Source organism: Salarias fasciatus, chromosome 20 (genome assembly GCF_902148845.1).
Source record: "Salarias fasciatus chromosome 20, fSalaFa1.1, whole genome shotgun sequence".
NCBI classification, from domain to species: Eukaryota; Metazoa; Chordata; class Actinopteri; order Blenniiformes; family Blenniidae; genus Salarias; species Salarias fasciatus.
Genome location: NC_043764.1, coordinates 23,315,954 through 23,340,248, shown reverse-complemented (window position 1 = coordinate 23,340,248; position 24,295 = coordinate 23,315,954). Strand labels below are relative to the sequence as shown.

The window sequence follows — 24,295 nt, the reverse complement described above, 5'->3', positions numbered from 1 at the left end:
GTCAACCTGTGTCACGATCTGAAATTAAACTGCTGATTTCTGCTGAAAAATGACAGAAGCTTTCAGAATGAGTGAAGGAACGAAGGCGTCCTGTTTTCTGCATGTTGATTTGGGTGGAAGCGGCTCATCCTTTCCAATTCACAATATATGGTGGGGATTTTATTTTCTAACAAGACAAAGCACCACAATGTGCACAGTTAACAGGAATAAATGACTTTAGATGACACTTTTTTTAAAACAAAGGATTAAGGATTGAGCTGTGTAACTTTTAGAAAGGTACCTGTGGTGTGATCTAACGGAAGCTACAGACATTTTTCATTCTTCTGTGAGCCCAACCGACTAACCACAAGCTGCACAGCGACATTATTCTGTCATCTCTTGACAGACACTGACAGAAAAAGCTGAATTGTGTGGACAAATAATTAAAAAGTATACATAGGAATAATTTGAAATGTTTGTATATGATAGTAAATAGACATAAAGTATGTATAAAACATGTATGGAAGTGGCATCTCTTTATAATCTATGACTATCTGAATGTTTTGGATGTTCCGCCTACAGGTTTCACTCACTAAAACACACCATGAGGTGTCAGTATAACACAGTTCATAACACCGATCATACCAGAGAACTGTGTGGGTAAAGGACAGAAGCTGTAGTTTGTTATTACAGTAATGTAGTATTAGTCCAAAACACATTAACTGCCTTTTCTTCCCACTGTGATGATCTCGGTCTGGCCTTCAGTTTGTAGAACACTGCTGTCTGTGAGCACAGTAAACACTCACATAAATCCACCTGATGTATAATAAAAATACTTTTATTGAACATCCATACAGTCATTGGCATTGCAAGTCCAAAGATTCACTGTTTGATTGAGTAACACTTTAATCGTAACAAAGAGGTGACAGGCAGACAAAACATGATCGATACAGTCTTACATACATGCCACTAATTTTAAATAAACAACATTTATCAAACTGAGGACGGTGCGTCTCCCCCTGCGCTCCAGGAGAGTCAGGACGTGCAGGTGGAAATGGATACGGAGATGTTGCTTCTCTCTTCACTGTACAGACGGATGCACAACTTTGGCTCACTGGGAGGAATGAGAAACGAACAGACTGGGTCAGAGAAGGTTTAACACAAATGTGACTTTACAATGCGACATTCTGAGATTAAATACAAAGTGAAGGAAAAGGAGAGTAGTGCCGCAGCTCCTGATATGTGGGCTGAAAGCTGCTGGGCGTATTTTCCTTCCAGGATTATCTGGCTCAGTTTCTGCCCTCTGAGCCGATTCCGCCTCCTTCGGGGCCTGTCGACTCATGGTAATGTGAAGAGTTTGGCAGTGTGTCAGATCATCTGGAGACATTTTTAGAGGCGGCGGAGCACCGCGCCGACGTCGCCCCTACCTCGCACCCGAGAGGCGCTCTCCCCTGCATAATCCCTCTCACCGCCCCCGCCTCTCCGCTGGGCCCTCCCATGTATGGCCGCACTTTACTGGATTGCATCCTGGCGCTCTGCGGCGGCTCACAAGCACGAGCACGTCATGAAATCACCCCTGAAGTAACCTGACCGCGAGAGGACAGCTGGAGCTTCAGACAGGAGAGCATGCAAACGTAGTGAGGATGCGTCAAGATACGATCGGGGAGGCATGTGAGCCCGTTTCCAGAGCAGTGTGTGTGTGTGTGTGTGTGTGTGTGAACACACACGTGTCCGTGACGGCTCTGAAGGTCACTCCGCAGGGCCCGGACAGCGACTGCATCCACCATCTTTCCTCCTGTCAAACATCCTGAGTCAATGATCAGGCTGTGAAATAACAGACTGTTTTCTCTCAAATGATCCTACCATCAAAAAAACCTTTCTTATGGCCAAACTCTGTTATTATTAGAAATAAAAATTGAAATTTAAAATTCAGTGAGGCTCCTGGAGCTGTCTGACCTCACGCACAAAAGGAACATACCATGTATTTAACTCTGAATAATGTCTGCTTATCCCGTTACTGTTCCTGTGATCACATTTCAGAACTTCCTCTTTTTTTCTTTTTTTCACATCGCTTGAGAAAAAATAAGACAACACGTGATACTTCCGCTTCAAATCTGTTTTGTTTTTCAGCTTCCCTTCGAAATATGGAAAATGTTTGTTGAGTCATATGAAGTTTTCTCATATATATATATATATATATATATATATATATATTATATATATATATATATATATATATATATATATATATATATATATAACTCAATTACCCTAAAAATGCTCTGAAATCGATGGTTAAATTATGCAAACCAGCCTTTTTCCAAGTCTTCTAGTGTAATGAAAACTACTGCTGTTATTATACTTATCAAGGGGCGACATTTAAAATTCACACAAGTACACTGATTTTGATTTTTCCACTTATTTGTTTTTCATTGTAACAGAACGGCATTGTGAAATAAAAATGAAAGAAATCAAACAAGCTTTAATTCTAGGCAGAGAACAAATGTGAAAATTTTTAAGTAGAAAATTTGCCACAAAATTTGTCATAACCTTATTCTTGTGTGTGCATATTTGGACTTTATGCTCATATTTTATCCCATTTCATGTAATTGACCTGACATGTTGTGAATGTACAGAGTAGAAAGTGATCGTGTTTCACCGTGCTGTAAAAAGACGTGGCGGTATGCCCTCTGCAGGAAGATTAAACCGTTATCCTTCACTCTCCAACTCTTTTACAACTTTCTGGCGTCCAGTGTTCACTTTTTTCTCGTCCAATCCTTCTGGGGTTTATCATGAGCATAAATGTGATGGGCTAAGACTGGCAGTATGCAGTAAACAGAAATGAGAAAAGCATCAGTTTTGGTATTTCTTCTGGAGTGATGCTAATCTTTGCCACATTACCGCATCCCAAAACATCTTCCAGAGGAGGAGAGGGGAAACCAGCTGGAAGTTTCACTCTTCACGAGGCTTGACAAACATGAAGAAAATGAAAATATAAATCTCAACTTGTTATGAGGAATATTTTAAGCTGGAAGACAGGTGGATGTGATTTGATGAGACTGATTTATTGGAGCAAAAATATATTTTGTGATCAGGTGAAATATCAGAAAAAGGCCTGTAATTTTGGCAGTAAGAATCCAGATTATTATGAAATGAGTAACGCCATCAGTTTCAGATGTTTTTGTAAGTTGCTGCTTTCATCAAACAGACAAGCAGCTGAAGAACTGCTGTCCGTCTCTCTGAGTGCTGTCTTCACTGTCTGAGTGATCTCCTGTTAAGAGGACAAAGAGCACCATATAAAAACAGCTGTACCTCATTTTAATATCAAAAAAATGTCAGCTGATCTGTGTCAAGGGTTTCTTTTTTTTGCTGCTGTTGTCATATCCTAAACACTGCCGAGACCCTGTTCACACGTTTCAAGTGAAAACTTCGTTTCAGAAAAGTTTTGCTTTTTCACAGCAATGTTTTGGAAAGTGTCCGTTTACATGCAAGTTTAGCACACACACACACACACACACACACACACACACACACACACACACACACACACACACACACGCGCGCGCGCGCGTGCGCGCGTACAGCGCAATACACTAAATGTTTTCAGAGTTATGTGAATGAATGTTTTCATGTTTTCACTTGAACAGCACCCATAAGGTGCAAAGTTGCTCTTTGACAAATACAAGAAGACAACCGGGTGAAGAAGATGGGCTGTACTGCTGAATCATTCTTACACAGTTTCAAATAGCAGAACTTATTTCAGAGCTTATCTCAGTGGTTACCATCACTTGATCATTATTAGCTTGACACGATCAGTTTAAAATAAACGTGCAAAAAAGAGGAAGTTACCAACTCTGTTCGAACTGTAAGAGCAGTACGGATCATTGTGAAAGACCTTTGGAGGCTGGGAATTGACGTGCATCCAATAAAGGAATAAAGGATATAAAACAGAACTAAGGTGCTGGTTTGATAAAGCGTTTCGGTTGTGTTCGCACTCGTCAGGCACGCTGTGTTAGCGTGGCTCACTGAGCGCTGACATCTGAACCCGAGCAGCAGGCCGAGCCCCGGCGGCTCTCCTCTGGTAAAATCCTCATTATGATCGTCCCATGAGGACCATTAACCCGAGACACAACCCGGTCCAAAATACTTTTTACATTCTGGTGAACAGAAGAGCAAAGCGGGCGAGACGTGAGAAAGCAGACGTGTGAAAACCTCAGAGCGTTTCGACGAAGCGACTCCTGCTTCTGAGACAGATATTTGCATGGCTGTTCTTTTACTAGCTGCTAAGCTAGCTGCACAACTATAAAGACTCACATGGCCGGGCGGGGGACGTCAGGGTGGGAGGTTGTGTTCACAAGGATTTAAAAACCATCCTCACCTTACTGGCTGGTGTTTTATAACATATTCATGAAACTGGAAGACGAGAACTGAAGCCATTCTTTAAATGACTGAAGTCAGTTTGTTAATTCATTTATGAGCCACCGCGGTTTTGTAGTTACTCACCTCTGGAGGTTTATTTTCCCTTTTCAGCATCTGGATGAATGACCTCTGTTGGGAAAGACATACCAATCCTTGAAATATATAGATATATATTTAAACTCCTCTGCCAGTGGTTGAGACGTACGTTTGACCTCCAGCTTGCAGGAGACGGCGGCTTCGCCCTGCTCGTTCTTGGCTCTGCAGGTGTACACGCCGCCATCGAAGCTGCAAGGCTTCCGAATCTCCAGGGAGCAGATGCCCTGATTGGAGATCTGGCGGAACTTGGGATCGTCGCCGATGACCATCTGGTTCTTCAGCCACTCGATCTTCGGCTGAGAGGAAGAGACGAGACATTAAAACTGGGACGTTCTTCCAGTTCGTTAAAAGTATCGTCTATATTCTGCATCAAATCCCTGTCAGGAACTGAAGTACATCCCTTCTGTTTGCACACGGTGAATCATCAGGTGTTTGTTACATTGAGACAGTAATTTTATTTTAGTTTATTTTCTATGTAATTTTTTTTTCTTTAAAAATGGGAGTGTGAATGTAAACGAATAGTAAGACAAACTGAAAACTATAACTCAACAAGTTAGTCAAAAACATATGCTTATTTCATCCCAAATGGCATCTCTATTTTTCCAGGAATTTCCAGAAATCCAGGATGTGATAAAAGGTTCACTTAAACAGATAAACCAGTGGCGTTTGAGTATGACGAAAGTTAGAAAGTTGGCTGCTAATGGATTTGTTTTCTCAAATATGACTCAAGATGAGATCGACCTGAGTCATTTCCTTTTAAATTATACATTTAACCTCACGCTTTGTGAGGGACAGTCACTACTGTCAGAAAAATCTCAGCCTGTTCACTTTCTGCCTCTTGTCTCTTGTTTGCGTTTGACCGCCGCTGCGTGTTGAAGCTAGTCATTCTGACAGCAGCGCTGCCGTCCTCAATGGGTGGCAAAAATAGGGCCTTCTGTGATGGAGCAACAACATCCCCACTTAGCCACAACAGGACAGCGCCTGATACTCCTTATCATCGTCTCCTCTTTTGTCTTCACTGCTTATCATTCCTCTCTGGGCGCCCGGCGCACCGTGGGCTCTGTGACAGCTCCGTATCGGAGACAGCGGCGGAGCTTATCACGCCGCCAAACATGCCGTCCAGCCGGACCTCCTCAACAGCTCTGCACACGCTCCGGAGTCCATTCCAGAGGAGAGAAAGAGGCTTAATGAGCGCACGATACATAATACTTCCACCCTGCTAAGTGCGACATGATTTAATTAAGAGTGGTTACATAAAGATATGAGGATGAAAACACGCACGGGCTGGTAGGACACTCAAAATGAGTGTAATTATACGCTCTCACATGGTTTACAGTCGAGCATGGGGAGCTACGGGCTATAAATGGTGACTGAAGGATTCATCTGAGGCAGCAGTTTCACATATAAGAGTTCGAACGTGTCAAGAACACATTCAGAGTATGTCCTGCATGAAAGACGTCTTGCGTGTTTCTCTTTCCACGCACCGGACGATCAGTGGATACGTTTTCACACAGCTGCTCCGAGAGTTTTCAGGAAAGATTCATCAAGATGTGCCAAGTATGAGTTTGTGGGTGCTGACTAAAGGTGAGATAGATAATAAGGCCACACACATCGCAGCAGAGGATCGCGGTATGGTCTCTTTATGCTCCCATTTACACAACATGCTAATCAATCGCTCTTTGACAGGCAGGCACGCTGCATGAATTTGCTTGATTTGTCACATCGTCTCCGGCGTGCGCAGACCATCGCACCACTGCTGTCCTCAGTGAGAACGCCAAGGACGGCCAGGACGAATAATCAACCGCATTTCCACCCTGGCCCGCCACCTAATCTGTCTGCGTCGGTGAGACAACTGTAGAGATAAGTTTAACCGGAGCGGCGGCCGACAAGAGCAGTGTGAGACATACTGAAACTGCGCACAGACATACCAGTGCAAGCCCTGCTCCAGTTCCACAGTGGATCCTTTTAGTTGTGATATTAATACCTCATTTGACGCAGTACACCGTACACTCAAATCATTTACTAAGGCTCCCTGCTGGGAGTGGAACGCTTTCAAATCAGAAAAATAAAACATCCAGAAACCGGTACAGAAACGTTGGGACCAGAACCGATGGATAAAACGATTCAATAAAAGGTGGTCAGTGGTGATAAAAAAAATAATAACCTGATCAATATTGTTCGATCTATTTAGGAATGTATTACTTCTGTTTGATCGAGTAAAACATCTGAATACACAAAACTGCAGTCGTCTCATTCCCCTGAAGCTGAAGGTGACCTGCTGTGTGAGGACGACATGCAGGAAACTATATAGGGATCTACGGCCCTCTATGCAAGCTATAGTGATATTTACACAGTAAGAGTGTCTGCCTAACCTTGGGACATCCGCGAACGGAGCACAGCAGCTTGGTGGTGTATCCCACCGTGGCGGCGCGGTCGCTCAGAGGCGTGGTGAACTTGGGAGCCTCACTGAAGTCGTGCTCTGGATACTCCGGAGGCTTGTAGACGATACCTGAAAAGGCACAAAAGCGCAGGATTGATGTGGTTCTGTGTGATTATTATATGTTTCTTAAGGTTATATGTGAATATCTGCAAATAGAAATGTCATGTGACTCAATGTGTCTGTTTATTTATGAACTCAATTTATGAGGAACGTAATCTACTTATATGAAGTGTAGTATTAACAACATTATTACATGTTTACCTGATATCGTGCAGGCTGTGTGATGAGTACAGTGTTTTAGCTTGCTTCTGACAGAATTTTTTTAAAAACATTTGGCATTAAAAAATAAGAAATTTATAATTTCTGTGTTTCCACTTTTGTATCAGACCACAGTTGAAAAGTCTCTGAGTTCCACTTTTCAGATGCTGCACTTCGCTTTGTTGTTGTCTGTCAAACTGACTGACAGTGCTGTAAAAATACTGTCAGGATATTTTGTTACCAGTCATTTTCTTTTATTATTACCAATAACGAGACAGAGCAGAAAGACAGAAAGAAAGGACGTCGTATATCATCTCATTACACCACGCGGCATTATCACACTATAATGTGAACACTTCTCAGGCTATAATATGCAGCGCTATAAATTATACTGACAGATACACCAGCAGTGAAAAAATAAATACAGGACTGTACTGCGGTAGTAGATCATGTTATAACTTGATACTCAGTCATGTTAAAAATGTCACCCAACATGTGATAACATTGACAGTATGACATGTTAGAGGTTATGGGATATTGTGACACTGCGGTTCAGCCGGTGGCGTTGTCTTCTGATTGTGCATGTTTGGCGTGTGAGAGGGTGAACGTGACCGACACTGTTTAAGACTGCTGAAGCTACAGAAATGAAAATATTGGCTTGAGGCCACTTTCTGCCGGCTCAGTGACATTTCCCTCACGGTGGATCTCAGAAGTACAGATAAAACACTCAGCAGCTCTGCTCTGCCAGCTGTTCTAATCTCTTTCCTGTCCCATTAAATTTATTTCAGTAATAGCTGAACACCGTCCAAGGTCGTTACCCGGGCCTCTGCGGCCTCGCGTCACTCCGGGCCATCCCAGAGTTACTGCGGCTCGTGAAGCCGTCGCGGCGGAGTCACCTGTTTTCTGGACGTTGGCCACCTCCTTGGTCACGGCGCTCAGCTCGCCCCTGCCCACCTGGTTCTCGGCGAACACCCTGAAGGAATACGAGTTGCCCATGATGAGGTCTGAGATGGTGGCAGTTAGTCTGTGGTAATGCTCCAACACTGTGAACCACTCCTGCAGGGCGACAAGCGACAAACGGCTTCATTCATGGCAAAACAGCAAGCTGCTGGAGGGCATGATAAAATCACTTATTGGCCAGACATCAGTCTGCCCAGCATTATTCTCTTTTTCAAAGAGGTTTAAAAGTGTTTCCTAAAGCAAGATGCAAAAAAAAAGAAGAGGTAATTCCGACTAATACTGTCTGAATCTGCTAATTTAGGTAGTTATTAATAAGTGATGAACAAATGATTACAGAAACCATTCTGATTCATACAGCCTAATCTAAAGGAAAATCAAGGAAGTTGTTGCTGTTTTTCCATTGTCTAGTTCTGATTATTGAACTCGAATTTACGCTTCAGGAAATCAGCTTCTCAGAAGAGGCTGCATGTTAACATGAAGCTCTGCAGTACCCCGGTCTTCCTGTCGGCTTTCTGCACGGTGTATCCGGTGATGTCCGAGTTGCCGTTGTCCTTGGGAGGAGTCCACTCCAGAGCAGCGTTGAAGCCCCAGGAGTCCACCAGCTTCATGCTGGTCGGCGGTCCGGGCAGCTCTGAGGAGACACGCCGCCGCTCACTTTACATAAAAGATTAAAATCGCAATCATAACAGGAAAGGTGTCAGCAACCAATATCTAAAGTGAACCGAGTCTCCGACATCCTGTCACACATTCATCAGCCGCAGCTGACAGCAGCCAGAGGTTAAAGGGCATCATTGTTAGAGGTGTCGTTTATGTTGGCCAGTGCTAAAAATTGTTGGAGCCAGTTGCAAAACTGAGAAGTCAACAAGTCAGCTGAGCAAATTCATCAGGGAGGTCTGAAATAAGTCGACATCTACACATGTGGCCCGTCTGCGAGACTCACCCACAATCTGGAGGGTGATCGTGGCTTTATCTTCCAGGCTGTCCACTTTCACAGACATCTCATAGACGCCGGAGTCCTCCCTCTGAGCGGTGCGGATGAATAAGATGCTGTCCTTGTCACTGTTCCTGATGTTCACCCTCTTGGTGTCCAAAGGCTGACCGTCCTTCAGCCAGGACACCGCCGGTTTGGGCTTCCCCTGAGGCGACGGAAGGACACAAGACAGGGGATGTTAGTGTCAGCGCCATCGTGTTGAAGCTGGATCGACGGGTGTGTGTCGGCCGGCTCACCAGAAACGGGATGACCAGGTTGACCTGCTCTCCGACCTGCTTCACGAAGCGGGACCTGAGCGAGCGGGGCAGGCGGATCTTGGGACGATCTGGAACATCAAGTCAAACATGTTGGTCACCATCTGCGGTCAGATTAGAGCTTCATAGATCCTCCTCTCCGCGGTGTTCAGAGTGATGGACAGGTCCTGCATGAGTTCTCAAAGCGGGGTCACATATGCTTAAAACGTAGGTCAACAAGACCTAAATAGACCAGTCACTGACTGCGTGCTAAAGCTGACAAGAAAACATGACTGAAGCTACTAAAAATAAGCCACAAGTTAGTTCATAAGGTTCAACTGCACAAGCTCTCTTAATTCCCTTTCTTTTTTCCAATAAATTATACTTATTGACTTAAAGTCCAAGAAAATACGACAAACTTCTTGTAGTTTGTGGTAGGAAAGTAGAAAATAAAGAGATCCAGTGTCCAGCTGGTCCTAAAATATCCATGTTGACAAGAAAGTTTTGGAAATACTCCGACACATGTTCCTTCTTGTCATGTGCAAAGAAACTGCACAGAGATGTCATCACTTTTGTGTCAACCAGAAAAGTCCAACGCCAATTCGAGAGTTTGCTGCAAAAGCTGCTGGTCAGCTCCTCGACACGAATAAAACCACATGGGTGAAATTGCATCGTGGTCACGACTCCAGCCAGCCATCGGATGCTGGATGATATCATTGAGGCTGGGTGCTAAGTAACACGAACAGCATCCCTCGCATGTTTCTGCATAAGCAGCAAATGTCTGAAAAGCTGCCTTGGCTTAGACGACACATAAAACCACCAGGCTGCTGCTCTCCATCACCTCTTTCGACCCTCCTGCGTCTTGTTTCTCCTTATCCACTCAAACCGCTCCCTCACCTCCCGGCCCGCCGCCCTCCTGTCCGTCTTCTGCCCACAGCGCTGCTCTAAATCTAACCTGGTGTCACATCCTGTCCCTCCTTACATTTGTCCCCATATCATTGCAGCACAGGCCGTGCTCCGGATCATGGAAGCATCGTTCCGCAGGAAGTGCAGGTCTGCCTCCAGATTTGGCTCGAACGCTAATCCCCGCTAATCAGCACACTTCCCAGCAATGCTCCGCCGTGCTGCTGGCATTACAGCATCCAGCAGCCAGCAATCCCCCCCCCCCCCCCCCCCCCCCCCCCGCAAACAGCCCGTAATCTGCCTTTGTCTCTGGATAAAGTGTCTTTGTGGGGGGCTTTCAGCATATGCAGGACAGCGCGTCTTCATCAGAAGCCGTCGGTCTGGGCGGCCTGTCGCTGACACACAGCTGAATTTACCCCCAACAAGCCGCCCAGAATCCGCCAATTAGGCTCGAGTTTCGCTCTCCTCAGTTGACCAGCGGTCCCGACCGCGCGGTCTGCACAGAGTTTCCTGTATGTTCACGCAGGTTTGAACCTCAACCATGACATACATTTTAACAGTAAGCTGAGCGCGTGGAAGCGAATGACTGTGGCGTGTTAGCTCCTTTTGACGTGACGTCAATGTGACCCAGTCCTCCGAGATCGCTCTTCAAATAACTCAACTAACTGGAAAAACACATAATTAGAGAGACATTCTCCAGGAATTTATGTATCTTGAGATCGCTAATAATTCAACAATTCTAATATGCCCATCTGAAATGTATACATTTAAAAAATTTTCTTGGTGAAATCACCACTTTATTTGCTGAGATATCATCTTTAACTACATGCATTGTACATGTGAGCATCAAATGGAAAACTGAATAAATCAATCAATAGTTTAGACGGCATGAAAGCAGTTCAGTGACACAGCGGTCCACATTTTAAACTCAAATGCTCTCAGAAAGTCAAGCGAGTTTCAAAGACTGTTGCAGGAAAGCAGCCGCACTATATCATACTTCTTCAAGTCTCTGCATCTTAGAAACCTGAGACGACGCAAGCTTTGAATTGTGCAACCTGGTTGTTGGGTATAGTGACTAAATTTATACACAATTTGAAGTAAATCCAACGGGGTCAGTTGAGGGGCCTCGGCCGGCTTCACAAGGACTCTCCCTATATTTAGTTTTCCTTAAGATGTACCTGTATCAGACCGCAGGACAGCTCCAGCAGCACGGCCATAAATAAAGCGGCAGCGAGGCTGCAGTGACAGGGTTAATGCCAATAAATAACGTGACTGCCAAGAGGCTCGGGAGCCAAATGTTTTTCTTTGCTTGACTGAAGCTGCCATTAAATCACCTTAAAGGCTGTCATGGTGCCGGACGCAACGGCAGATTTGTGATGTTTCTATAGTCAATGAACGACATGAAAACCTGACATAGGTTTAAAAAAAAAAAAAAAAAACACTTAATTATAGCATATTCTGATTCCTGTTGCCATTTTTTGAAGAATCTTTACAGCATTTTTTCTTTAATAAATGCTAAATAATCTTTCATTGCCATGTTTTTTCTGCTCTGAAACATAAATGGTCACAGTCTGTTCATATCAATTTGATCAAAGTAAAAAAAATAAAATAAAAATTTTCTCTTCTAAGACATGAATCCACCTGCCTGTGTTTAAGATGTGTGTACATGCGAGCGAAAGCATGATATACAGCTAATGAAAGCTCTTGTCAGCAGCCGTGGGATTTATGTTCTTGCATCTGTGCGGCTCATCTGAGGCCCGGGCTGTTAACACCGCCTCCACCTCCCCGGCCGCGGCCGCCAGCATTTTAGTTTACAACCGTTCTCCTGATAAACAGCTTGAAGGCAAACATTAAAAAAAAAAATGTTTGTTGTTGTGCAGAATTTGGATGGATAGTTTGTTGATATTTTTCTGACAGAATGAGGAGAGCTTCATGTTTGATCATGAGGTTTTTGAAGAGTGGACCGTCTCTCGACTCACCCCCGACCTCCCGGACGGGCACGGGCGCAGCCAGAACCCCGGGATCGCTGCGGCCGCCGGGGTTTACGGCCACCACGCGCACACGCAGCAGGTCGCCGGCTGTCAGGTTCTTGATGCAGAAGCGGTTAGTTGGAGTCAGCTCCTCGTTAGCTGTAACCCAGTCCGATGCTGAGGAGGAAACAAGGGTCACTCAGAGTTCTGAAAACTGAAAAAGGCTTCAGGCCGCACTGACAGTGACGTTTCCCCTTGAGGTGATTGACACTTTTTTTTATCACGTAACGAGCACCTTAATTGGCCGATTTAAGTAGTTTATCACCTGTCGACACAAGTTTACAAACAACCTGCCCATAAGAAGCGGACTTGGCCCCCATGTTGAAATCGCAGGAGACGCGCTGTCAACCGAGCAAATGAACGCTTCTAAAAGTGGTGTCAGGGGATATGGTGACAGATGGCCAACTGATGCCGGCCGTATACGGCCGTGAGTCTGCTGCCCTCTGACACTCTCAGGAACAGGTGCAGACACACACTCACACACACACACACACGGGCTTACTTCCATCCTTGCAGTACTCAACAGTGTATCCATCCAAGCCGGAGTCTCCGATGGTCTCTGGTGTTTTCCACTTGATGGTGAGACTGGAGTCATTCACATCCTCCACAGACACCTCCAGAGGAGCACTGGTGGGCACTGCAACAGGGTTAGACAATGCAAATGAATAAAATCTGGAGAATAAATTAGATAGAAACGCTTACATTAGACTGTAAAAAAAAAAACATGAATATCTGAATGGGATTCAGAAAGTTCTGCAGATTCAGTGAAATGTTGCATCATTAGGAAAACAGCAGAAAGATCACAAGACAACTTGTGAAGCAAAAGGTCTCGAAATTAAAAAAGTTCGTTTTATAAAAGAAAGTTTATCAGCAGATCTCTGCAGTTTAGCACTCTTTGCTAGACTGCAACCTGTCCATGGATGGATGGATGAAATCATGTGTTTACTTTTGTATCTCCAGTAATCAGCTTTTGATCCGCACATAATCTCAGCTGTCAGAATAAGAGGGTTCCAGGCCACAGCGGGGACGAGGTTACCTGCAGGTGGAGGAGGCGTGGGGGCCTTTGGTGGTTCCTCGACTACAGCAGCTTCAGCGGGAGCAGCTAGCATTAAATAAGCAGGAGGTTAATGCTGTTTAACACAAGCAGAAGCTGGCCTGAGAGACATCCAGAGCATCTTTTCCACACAGTGACATTGCAAAAATGCTTGAAAAAAAGATTCCAAAGAGGCAAAAAGTTTTACAAAGATTCTTTCAAGCTGGAGGAAAGCATGATGGACTGATGGTGTATTACTTAGGCAGGTTAAAACAGTGTTTGGTTGTGGTTGATTCATTGTACTGTGTTTTCTTGTTACCGTCTGCTGGGGCGTCTGCAGGAGCAGCAGCATCGTCTTCAGCAGCAGGAGCAGCAGCAGCTACAGCGTTTCAGTGCCATTAAGAAAACCGATTAGCAGCCTACAATCTGACTTTGTCCATGCAGAGAAATCAGTCTTTTTCTAGCTGATGTACGTCACTGGAGCAAGCAGCAGGCCAGGAGGGTCTGGATGAGGCGTCATGTTTTCACAGTGACAAACAACAGATTGAGTCACAGGCCACAAACTGACTCCTGAACTCAGCGTCAGACACAGCTGCACTCAACACAAGACCACAGAGGGAAACCTGATGGGCTGGTTAAACAGGTAACTGATGAACACTGGACACGCGGTGATGTTTCAGTCAGAAATTCAAGAGAAACACAGGTCAGGGGCAGAAAAAAATTAATAAACGTGTCGAGCAAAGACAAACACACACACACACAAATACACATCTTGCACCACAGCTTGTGTGTGGGCTTCCCGGGGTGTGTGTTTACCCTCAGAGGGAGTTGTTGAAGCTGCTCCTTCCTCTGTCACAGTGGCATCAGCTGAAGTTTGGAGTTACATGTCAAGGTTAGCAGGCAGGAAAATAACAGCCATTCCACCGCTGATGCACTTTACCACAAAAGGAGGTGAGACAGGAACACAGAGGAAGCCAATATGAACATGAATTCAGTTTCAAAGCCTCCGTCTTCACCAGAACTTTGGTGGTGAAGTTGGTGAAATCGAATTATCAGCAAATCAGTGTGATTTACAATGAACTGCATCAGCTGTTAGAATCATGCTCATAGGAGATAGCTGTTGTTAAAAGATTGATTTAGTTATCATTTTGTCATATTTCAGGGTGGTGTATTAACTTCCAGAAAGAAGAATAGTTTATTTTGAGAATATGATGGTCCCATTTTTACATTTACATTTTCATTAAATTTTATCAGTGTCTTGGTCGTACAGTGGAAACAGTGCAAGAAGGGCTTTAATGCTTTTATTCACTCGATTAGCAGTTATATTCTGAGTTTTGGTTGAATTCAGATGCTATGATGGTCCTGATCATTATAATTTAATTTTTTTAAGTTAAACAGAGGCATGCAAACACTTCTCATCTCATATGAAGTACATGTACATATATGCAAACCCCACTTCAATTAGTGCTTGTTTTTTTTTTTTTTTTTTTTTAATGCTGTTGACTTTGCCTGGATTATAAGAAGTATTTCTCTTTTTTTGACAGAGAATCCACCAACAACGGCAAAAATTAAAATGCTTTATCCAAAATTTTCTGCTCTGTAATGTTCTAGAAATTAAGTTAATAAGAAAGAAAAAAGAGAAAAAAAGAGAAAGAGTATTGTTTTAAAAGCACTTTTCGTTGCATGGGGTTTATTCTAGCCAGTTAAGTTTGTCATGATTAGTAAAGCTTGGTTAGATCGTTATTCCAGGTACCTGGAGGGTTTTCCTCTGCAGCCGGGGTTGCGTCCTCTGCAGGAGCCGCTTCGGCCGGAGCCTCTGCAGGAGGGGCGTCTGCAGGTGGAGCCTCTGCAGGAGCCTCTGCAGGTGGAGCCTCTACAGGTGGGGCTTCTGCAGGTGGGGCTTCTACAGGTGGGGCTTCTGCAGGTGGCGCCTCTGCAGGCGGGGCAGGTTCAGGCTTTGCTTTCTCCGCAGCCTGCTTGGCTGGAGACTTCTTGATGGGAGCAGGTTTAGTCGGCATCGCGCTGTCGGATGAGCTCTGGATCCTGTGGATGGACCCCAGGAGGGTCTGAGGTGATATATATAGTGGGGAGATGAGCGGGGTGAGTGATCAAGCCCACCCATTCTCTCTCTACACCCGCCCACTCGCTGCTGCCGCGTGCTGGTTCACCCACTTTAGAGACGTTCCACCACTGATAGCATAATCACAAACTAGAATAAAGAAGATAAAAAAAACAACTTTACATTGAACATCTGATGACATATCAGAGCATTACCGCCCTCTAGTGGCTGAAAGATGCAATCCACAAGACACGCAGTGATGTGAAGAATGGCATGATTTTATTGTCCATTGCTCAATGTTAGACATATGGGATTTGATGGGTTATAGAGACATGCCATACAACTGATATTTCTCCCCCCGGTGAGTCCGACCCCCCCCCCAACCTTCCAGCCGGAGGCAGACCGGCCCACAGAGCACACCGCTCCTCGTCCGCACCCGGGGCCAAAGCTTTCTCTTAGATCTCTGAAGTTTAAGTGATTGTTGTCGCAGATGCAGTGACTATTTACAGTGTTTACAACAGTGAAGTCATGTACAAAAGAGAAAGAAATCTTTACAAATATTTGCATAAGAAAAAAAACCCCCAAAATGCTCCTAAATCAATGTGAAAAGAGGAAGGAATCCAGTTTTTATTTATTTTATTTTTTTAAAGTCCCTCCCATGATAAGGTTTAAGTGTGGTAGGTCCAATGAAAGAAGACTTCAGGAGCAGGTCGGGTGCACATGCAGCAACACTACCGATTTCTCTTCTCACACTGCTTCCTTAATGATGCTCAGATCACACTAAACACATTTCAGCCATGACACACATTCACTGCAGGAAACCATCACACACACACATCGTCTCTGCCAACAGCCGACCACGACCCGCCAGTGCTTCAGATCGATAAGCCACTCCACGCCCGCATCTGGGCATTAAGGTGACGGGATTAAAGTGACAGAGGAAGTAAATCGCGGTTCCTCTGAATCGAGGCCTCTGTGTGGTGGATGGAAGCAGCTCCGTATTGATTCAGGCCAAATTGTGTTTTCAGGCACATAAACTTTAGGCATCACGTCTCTACTTTAAAGCCTCGACTGGAAAGCAGAGCAGCATCTGACAGAATATGGCAGTCTGAGGTACTTCAGGACTCGACGGGCGCAGGAGCGTCTGTCCTACAGCCTCACCATCACTCCGGTACTTTCTGGTTTCAACAGTCCCGATGTGAGCAATAAATACAAAAAACTACTACTTTCTAATATGCTTCATGTGCAAACCAACGACGGAGAGGAAGCCACTTGAAAGACGTTTCACCGTGATGAAGAAACTGAGCTGAAAACGAAAAAAAAAGCCAAAAAAGATATAAACAATGAAACATGGAGGAAAATGATCAGAGTGGATTTTCTTGCGTTTTGTTCACTACTGTTGAGCTCTCGGACTGGATGACATGTCGGGTAACGTTAGAGATGACTCAGTATAAAATCCTACAAAATCAAGATTTCCAAAGCTGTATACTTAGTTATTACAAGAGACGCTTGTGTTGGAAAACCAATATCTAAAGACAGAATATAATGTAAGCATTGCCAGAATTGGTCGACCCGTTCAGCAGCACACTGGATAAACAGGCTGATTCTTTTTGTTTTTTTTTTCCTGTGTTGAGCTTCTGTGGCTACTGAATCCACTCACTAACATTTTCTTTATAGTCTCACCTTTAAACTGATTATTTTTTTCATTTTTTGCCCATGCATCTTACAGCTTCACAGTTGTGACAGTTGATCCATTATAAATGACAAAATGGCAAAAAAAAAAAAAAAAAAAAAAAAAAAAAAAAAGAAGAAAACATTCAAGGCCGTTTTCAAGGTTGCTTTTGTCTGTGTGTGTGTTCGTGTATTGTATACCAATGAGCACCGTTGATTAAAGACGGAAATCGCACCAGGAGAGCTCGGTGGCAGGAATCGATAGACGCTGCCATCTGCAGGAGGAACTGCACGGTTTGGCCCGACCCCAACCCTCAATTAACACACAGCCTCCCAAAATCCAATTATCACAAGTAGAAAATAAAGTGCATTTTTGCTGTTGTTGAGCGACGGTTCTACTTTTTGTCACTTCTGAGATTTTTTTTTTTTTTTTTTTACTTTTCTTTCCTCAGATGGATGTGCCTTCGAACAAAACCTGTAAGCACCAATAACTGTAGAGGAGGTTGTGGAAGTTGAAACGATATAAAGGAAAAACGAACAAACAGAGTCTGGATCGACGGGATTACAGGTAATATTTTGCATCATACTATTCCGGTTCACCATGCACTTGCAAATTCAACAACAACCCATGTGGGACAGAGTGAGGGGCAGGGAGAAGACCAGTCGAGCTCCTTCCCTGATCGTCACAGCTTCCTCTGAAAGCAGTTTAATAGTCTTTCCAATGTTCTGACAGCAGGGCAGAGCAAACCCTTTGTCCGTTATCCTTTACATTTAGCTCTGTTACTGCTCACTGAGCACACAATAAAGTTCACTACTGACTCGTGGTGTCGGCCATTGTGTCTGAGTCCTTGGTTATTTCACGGTATTGACAGGAAGCTCAGAGTGTGGCCTGCAGGGAGGGATCCAGACTGCCTTCCCTCTCCGGAGACTCGATGTAGTTGGCCGACTCCTGGAGTTTCAGCAGCATGGCCATCTGGGGGGGGGGGAACAGGAGGAGAGAGTGTTAAACAACAACACTCTGTTTAACACTGATATACATTGGGTCTTAAAAATATCTGATCATGCTCCTGGTTGCTTCGCCTGCTTCACTCACCAGGGGGTCAGACTCCAGCGTGCTGGGGGGAGGCGTGTCTTTGGGCGGCTTCTTTTCCTCGCCGGGGGGACCGACGCTGGGGGGAGGTAGGTGGAAGAGCCGGGACTGGTCCTGCTGTGCGTTGGGCCAGGGGAGGGTGCCTCGCACCCACTCCACCGGGTCCTCCCATACTGCTTTATGTCCATGTACCTGAGAGGACAGAGAGACAGAGAGAGACTGAGGAAATGCAGCAGTGATTCGACATCATTTCTCGGCTTTCTAGAAGTTTGTGCTCTCACCTTGATGCCATCCTTGGCCCCCTCCTGCAGGTACGGTATGATGGAGTGGTTCCACAGGTCGATGAACCACTGCCTGAACTCTGCCACCGACACCGGACACGAGAGGAAGAAACACGGACCTGCGAGGAGACGCCGCTTCCTGTTATCACGTCTCTGAATCAAACGCTTCTTTGTTAACCTGGAGTGAAACACTGTGTCTGCAGTCTCACCGATGAGGAAGTCCGAGGTGCTGTGCTTCTCCAGGAAGGTGTGTAGATGGTACCAAAGCTGAGGGATCCAGTCCAGGACCCGCAGCAGGGCCTGGTGGCGCGCGGAGTCCTGCTCCTCGTTCTGGTACGCCTCCACAGCTTTACGGTGCAGATACCTCAGCAGGAACCCGTTGGCCGGCTCCACGTTGTTGGAGAATGTCACCATCCTGTGGCCAGACGGCAGAAGTGTTTTTACTGGATCAGTGTTAAAGTAAAAATATAGCCAGAATGTTGTTGTGGTGCAGATCATTAGGTACAACTTTACTGATATCTTCTGGTCCAAAATATAGTCAACTTCATGCATTTAGTTCCCCTCTTACAATGACAATTAATTAGACTAAAAATGGAAGTACAACCATTTCCAATCAGTACAATCAAGTACAATCATTTCCACAAAGAAAGACATTCATCTCATGACTTAATGACTCACCTGAAGCTGAGGTGCAGTCCGTGGTTAGACGTCATCTTCACGGGCTGATTGGTCGTTCCCAGAATGTACGGACTAAAAGAGAGAAAGTTCCACCAAATATTCATGAAGCTGATCCCATTTTTACTGCCTGATGAACAGCAGAGCGAATAACTCACCATTTGTGATACTTGCAGGTGAGCGCTCCGTTAACCAGCTCGGTGATGGCCGCCGAGTCGCTGATGTCGTCGATGATAACGACCAATGGCAGCTCTCCGCCGCTCTCTCTGTCAATCTGATTGGCTAAATTGGACAGGTACAACTGCAGCTCCTGCAAAGCGAAAGAAAGCCGATATCAAGGGGATTTACGATCGAATGATCTCGTTTGTCTATTCAAAAAAAAAAAAATCTCCCCAGTCATGCTGTACCTTCTGTGTCTGGCGGTGCATGTTGAAGGTGACGGCGGCGCTGCGACCCCGCGGACACGACTCGTGGTCGGCCTCGGACGCGTCGGTCCGGCTGCGCTGCAGGAGGTAGTGGGCCAGACGCTGGGCCAGGTACGTCTTCCCCGTGCCGCTGGGCCCGGACAGAACCAGGCGCCTGTGCTTGGTCAGCAGGCTGATGTAGTGCAGCATCATGGGTTTGGGGATCATGGTCTCGAACACCAGCGAGTCCACACATTTCTCTCTGAGACCTGCAGATCGTGTCAGACACAGAGAGAGAGAGTGAGGGGAGAAGGGTTGCTTTTAATTCTCAATGCATTACATATATGTAAGGACGCAGTCTTCAATGAATTCCGTATCTGCCTGCTGACCTTTCAGGGTGACGTAAATGCGAGCTGGGCCGTTGCCAAAGCATCTATAGGGCGAGGTTTGGGGTTTGTCTCCTCCTAAAACCCTCTGGCATCCCGGTGTCAGCTGGTACATGTGGAGACAATCGCAGGTCAGACCCAGGCTGGCCGTCGGGTCCACTTGACTTAAATAGTCCTGAAAGAAAAGAGAAAGAGAAATGAGAGGGTGAGCGCTATCCAGATGTGTCAAAAGTGAGAAAATAAATAATGATTTACTGCAAAGGAAAGAAAATGAAACCTACTTTGAAGGTCTTTGCTATGAGGGAATCGAGGCAGGTCCAGTCAGTCCTGGCGTTGATGGGCACTGAGCCCAGGAAGAAGTCCTGCTGCTGTTTACTGTCCTACACAGACGAAAGCAGGAAAATCACACCGTTTTAGTTCGATCGGGTGAACTGGACGTTGTGACAGCTGATTCAGCATTTTCTTTACCTCTGACTGATCTCCAATGCGGACGATCACTTGTGCGCACGCCTCTTCACGCTGAGACGACACCGAATGCGTGTCGCTCTGAGACACTTCTGAAATGTATAGAAGTTCAACGGTTGGAAACACAAAAGACAAGTGTGTGTGTGTGAGTTTAATACAGCCTCGTAGCGTCGTACCTGGATCTTTACAGTCGTTCAGACTGAGACTGAAGGATTTAGTGAGGGACATGCTCATGGGCTGCCGGAGCGAGGGCCCCAGCAGGGAGGCCAGGCCCGACGGCTGGGAGGTGGAGGAGGTCGGCCCCGAGCCACTCAGGTTGGCCTGACTTCCTGTTTTTAAATGGTCGTTTTCTGCCTTCAGGTTCTCCACTGTTGACTGCAACACAAGCAGAGCGCAACTTCAGTTATATACATTCTGAGGTGTTGATTCTGAAAAATTTGACATTTTTCCACCTCTGATTAATAATTTAATCGTCGAACTGAAGGTCTGAACCAACCTGCATGTTGTGCATGGCCTCTCTGAGCTGCTCCAGCTGATGTGCAGAGCTCAGAGCCTCCAGCCGGATGTCCGTCAGCGCTCTCTCTTTCTCCCACAGCTCCGAGCGAAGGTCGGAGACGGACGTCTCCTCGCCGTCGGCCTCCTCTGTGGTCTCCATGATCCTGGAAGAGGCGAGAGGCTCTCGTCAGAGACGGACACACCGAAAGGCTGAACTTCCATCCTCAGCATTGAGCTGAGTGAGCGAGGAGAAAGTGTCTGTTTACACAGATGAAGCTGAAGTCTTGAGCGATGGCAACTGGCTCTCTCCTCCTTCTCCTCCTTCTCCTCCTTCGTGATTCATCTTTGGGGAGTTGGGAGCCGAGGAGTCCGGAGTGGCGATTTCCTCGATGTCTGAGTAGGTTTTAGAGCCTTTCTTGATGCTGAACGCCTTGTTGAAGGAGCTCCTCAGCTACAGAAATAAAGGAGAACGGACACATCAGCTGAGACACAGAAGCACAGTTAGTCCTGTTCAAAATGAAAAAGTAGGACGTGTTGAAATTCTCAATTTAAACATGCTAAACATTAATGGAATAGTTTATTATTTTGGAGACATCTCAAACCTACAATTTGCTTGTAATTAAAAAAACGATTTGGAATAAATAAACCACATATTATGATCCTCTGCACTTCAATCTTTGAGCTAATATAATGAAACTAGTGTATATCTTACTGTAAATGAGGCATAAATCAACTCTTATCAATAAAAATATGGATGCTTTTCCCAAAACAATAAACTATTCCTTTAAACTTTCAGTCATTTCCTGTAACTTGGTCAAAGTTATTGCTGACCGATGGATTTAGTACTCAGGGTTACGTGGGAAAGTAGTACGTAGGTCACAATACAGACAGAAGGATAAATTACTTAATTAAAAACCAAAAAAGTAATGTAAAACAATTGAAAACCGCTTTTAATGAACACTGATTTTCTGCTGATTGTCCCTTTGAATAAATGGAAGGAGTTTGTCAAAGGAGGCCAGTCAGCAGAAAGGGAAGAAACTTTGGGTCTGAGTCGGCTTTGTCGGACGGTTCACCATGCTGCACCAAGTTATTTCACTCTTAACACAAACTCAACGACAGCACTCACCTCACAGACCTGCAACAGCAACGCAACACAGAGAAGGGGAGAGGCGGGTCACACTCCAGCCATGCAAGCTTTGTCATTTTTCATGAGGACAGCGAGCAAACAGCAGGCGGCGAGGCTGAAACAGGGCCCCGTTGTTCTTACCCAGCTCTTCTTTTTCTTCTTCTTGGCGTCCTGGTCCTTCAGGCTGCCGACGCTCGACATGCTGGTCAGGCTGTTCAGACTGGAGATGCTCTCGCACGAGTTCTGCCGTCGGATACGCAGGTCTGGGAGGAAAAGCACAGCGTCACATGTCTGCCGTGTGTGAAGAAGATGGAAGAAAAAGAGGAGAAAAGGGTCAGCTTACACACCTTTCATATTGTCTTGATTGTTCAGAGCTCCATGAATGACGGCTTGGGCTTCTTCGTTTCTGGCCTTCAGAGCCTCGATCGTCTCCCGCAGCTCCACAAGCTCAGAGTCCTGGAACAAAATAAAAATCCTCTCAGTTTCATTTCAACTTTGAACAATTTATGTTTGATTGTTTTTATCCGGGGTTTGGTTAATTTAGGATGATTTAGCCAAGTGCTACAAGTCAAAACAATCAGTCTGAGCTCATCCACCTGGTGGGACTGATCCTCCAAGGAACAGTTCAAAAGGACAAAGGCTGCAGGACAGAACAACAGAGGCCCTCTGTGCCGCTTAAAGCCAGATCAAGACGATCCAGCTCTACGCTAGATTGAACCGCCTGGCCCGTCTCTTCATGGTTAAAGAGCGTGCGCTCCGGGCCGAGCTGCACAGGTCAGTGCGCTGGCTCTAACAACAAAAGGCTTTTTTTTTTCTGGAGCGGTCTAGACGTTTGCTTTCAGAGCGAGCAGCAATGCATGAAGCAGCGGGAGAAACTCCTCGCAGTCACTTCTGCTGCCTCGGGCGCCGATCGGCCCGTCTACACCAAAAAGCAGAAGAATGCAGGAATGTGACGCTGAACGTTCACGTGCAAACTCTTAAGGCCGGACTCTGTTCGCTGACCCATCCCAACGCGGCACCGCAGGCCTCAAACTCACAATTCAAGCTGTGATCAAAGTCCGCTGGCTCCGTGTTAGCCCTTAGCTGACTGCTCATGAGACACGCATGATGGTGGAATGCAGATGACATTCAGGTGTGTGTGTGTGTGTGTGTGTTTATATGCGAGCCCGTACCTTCTGCTCGTGGCTTAATGACAGACTCTGCAGTCGAGACGTCATCAGCGTCAAGCTTTGCTCAAAGGCAGCCACCAGATTGGCCTGTGCAGAAAAAATAAAAAACACAAAAGCAACATTTATTTATATTAGCAAAAGAGTTATAGTTTATTCCAAGACACCAGGGCCTTAAAAATACACACTTATCCATTAATGTGAGGGAGTCTGCTCGACTCATTTAGAAGATAAGCGCTGAGAGAATTTTAACTGGAAACAGATTCTCTTCTTTATCCCTCCTTTATGAGGTGCTAAAACGCTGGAAAAACCCCCACAAAAGCTGACCAGGATGTCTTCTGTGCAAAATCCCCCCCAGTGCACTAATCTTTCCCTCAAACACACCCCCTTAGCCCAGGGGAGGAGGACAAAATGACTTTCTATTCTTTTTTACATAATACATTAATACAGTAAAATAATGGCGTCAGCTCGGTCATTAATCCGGCTCATAATAAGGCTGTTTCATGCATCTGTTTAGCCCGTTCACATAATAAGGTCAAACAGTCTAAAAGAAATCTCAAAAACTGGACACGTAATTCAGTCTGGAAGGTCTGATTGATGTGTGCTTGTATGAAGCTGAGCGTAACGCCTGAGTTTTACCGCTGCAGTTCGGCAAATGAAAACGCTGACAGGGTGGTCGAGCGTGAACAACCTTGCAGTGTGGAGAGAAAGGGCAAAGCACCTGGCTCTGTGCATGCGTGTGTGTGTGTGTGTGTGTGTGTGTGTGTGTGTGTGTATCTCAGAGGGAGAGGTTCAGAGGGAGGTGAGCATTATTCAGGCCCAGCAGCACGAATAATAAGCGTTGCTGCGAGTGCACAGTTATGTTTTATGAACGCTCAGCTGCAGCAGCTTTTCTGTGCCTGTTCCATCTTTTACATGTTTAAAGGTAAATTCTTTGATATATATTGAAATTAAAGCTGTTTTGTTGCTAAAAGTTCAAAACGGTTAACATGATGGGAGTTTCCTCCTGGATCGGTACAAGCAGCATGCTGTGAAAGTATCGTTTTATTACTTGTTTGCCTTGTATGTACGTGCACAAATTTTTCTTTTCTTAACTCCACAAACTCCCACCAAATGATAGATGATTTTAACTGCA

General features: G+C 45.4%; 3 protein-coding genes across 4 annotated transcripts in view; 1 reads left to right on the top strand and 2 right to left on the bottom strand.

Moving 5' to 3' along the window:
• Positions 1-24,295, top strand: part of LOC115408633 (rho-related GTP-binding protein RhoA-D) — a 644,285-nt gene that overhangs the window by 141,540 nt on the left and 478,450 nt on the right. The gene's annotated exons all lie outside the window — the stretch shown is intronic.
• On the bottom strand, positions 889-15,375 carry mybpha (myosin binding protein Ha). 2 transcript variants are annotated; one of them, XM_030119456.1, is made up of 11 exons: positions 15,096-15,375; positions 12,812-12,946; positions 12,259-12,426; positions 9,380-9,468; positions 9,093-9,288; positions 8,644-8,783; positions 8,089-8,248; positions 6,867-7,003; positions 4,604-4,790; positions 4,483-4,527; positions 889-1,093 (listed from the first exon to the last, which is right to left on the bottom strand). In XM_030119456.1, exons 1-10 carry the CDS (start codon positions 15,358-15,360, stop codon positions 4,493-4,495), a joined length of 1,512 nt encoding a protein of 503 aa, XP_029975316.1. In that variant the 5' UTR covers positions 15,361-15,375; the 3' UTR covers positions 889-1,093; positions 4,483-4,492. The 2 variants fall into 2 exon arrangements, with proteins under 2 accessions (XP_029975316.1, XP_029975317.1); XM_030119457.1 differs by lacking the exon at positions 889-1,093 and adding an exon at positions 3,122-3,250.
• nav1a (neuron navigator 1a) overlaps positions 17,459-24,295 on the bottom strand; it is a 75,491-nt gene continuing 68,654 nt past the window's right edge. Inside the window, exons 18-34 of the mRNA XM_030119436.1 lie at positions 23,167-23,250; positions 22,342-22,450; positions 22,136-22,257; positions 21,995-22,003; positions 21,135-21,319; positions 20,870-21,032; positions 20,550-20,748; positions 20,377-20,465; positions 20,190-20,288; positions 19,912-20,083; positions 19,526-19,791; positions 19,277-19,428; positions 19,122-19,193; positions 18,653-18,858; positions 18,444-18,562; positions 18,166-18,354; positions 17,459-18,045 (exon numbers count right to left, since the gene is read on the bottom strand). Of these exons, the coding sequence (XP_029975296.1) occupies positions 17,950-18,045; positions 18,166-18,354; positions 18,444-18,562; positions 18,653-18,858; positions 19,122-19,193; positions 19,277-19,428; positions 19,526-19,791; positions 19,912-20,083; positions 20,190-20,288; positions 20,377-20,465; positions 20,550-20,748; positions 20,870-21,032; positions 21,135-21,319; positions 21,995-22,003; positions 22,136-22,257; positions 22,342-22,450; positions 23,167-23,250 (2,331 nt within the window). The 3' untranslated portion in view covers positions 17,459-17,949. The remainder of the gene's footprint in view (positions 18,046-18,165; positions 18,355-18,443; positions 18,563-18,652; positions 18,859-19,121; positions 19,194-19,276; positions 19,429-19,525; positions 19,792-19,911; positions 20,084-20,189; positions 20,289-20,376; positions 20,466-20,549; positions 20,749-20,869; positions 21,033-21,134; positions 21,320-21,994; positions 22,004-22,135; positions 22,258-22,341; positions 22,451-23,166; positions 23,251-24,295) is intronic.

What these genes read in the sequence shown, in the direction of transcription:
- mybpha (XM_030119456.1), bottom strand. Translation starts at nt 15,360, where the DNA reads ATGCCGACTAAACCTGCTCCCATCAAGAAGTCTCCAGCCAAGCAGGCT. An exon ending in TGCAGAGGAAAACCCTCCAG is followed by an intron (nt 12,947 to 15,095) that starts GTACCTGGAATA and finishes ACCCTGTTGCAG; the next exon opens with TGCCCACCAGTGCTCCTCTG. An exon ending in CTGCAAGCTGGAGGTCAAAC is followed by an intron (nt 4,528 to 4,603) that starts GTACGTCTCAAC and finishes CTTTCCCAACAG; the next exon opens with AGGTCATTCATCCAGATGCT.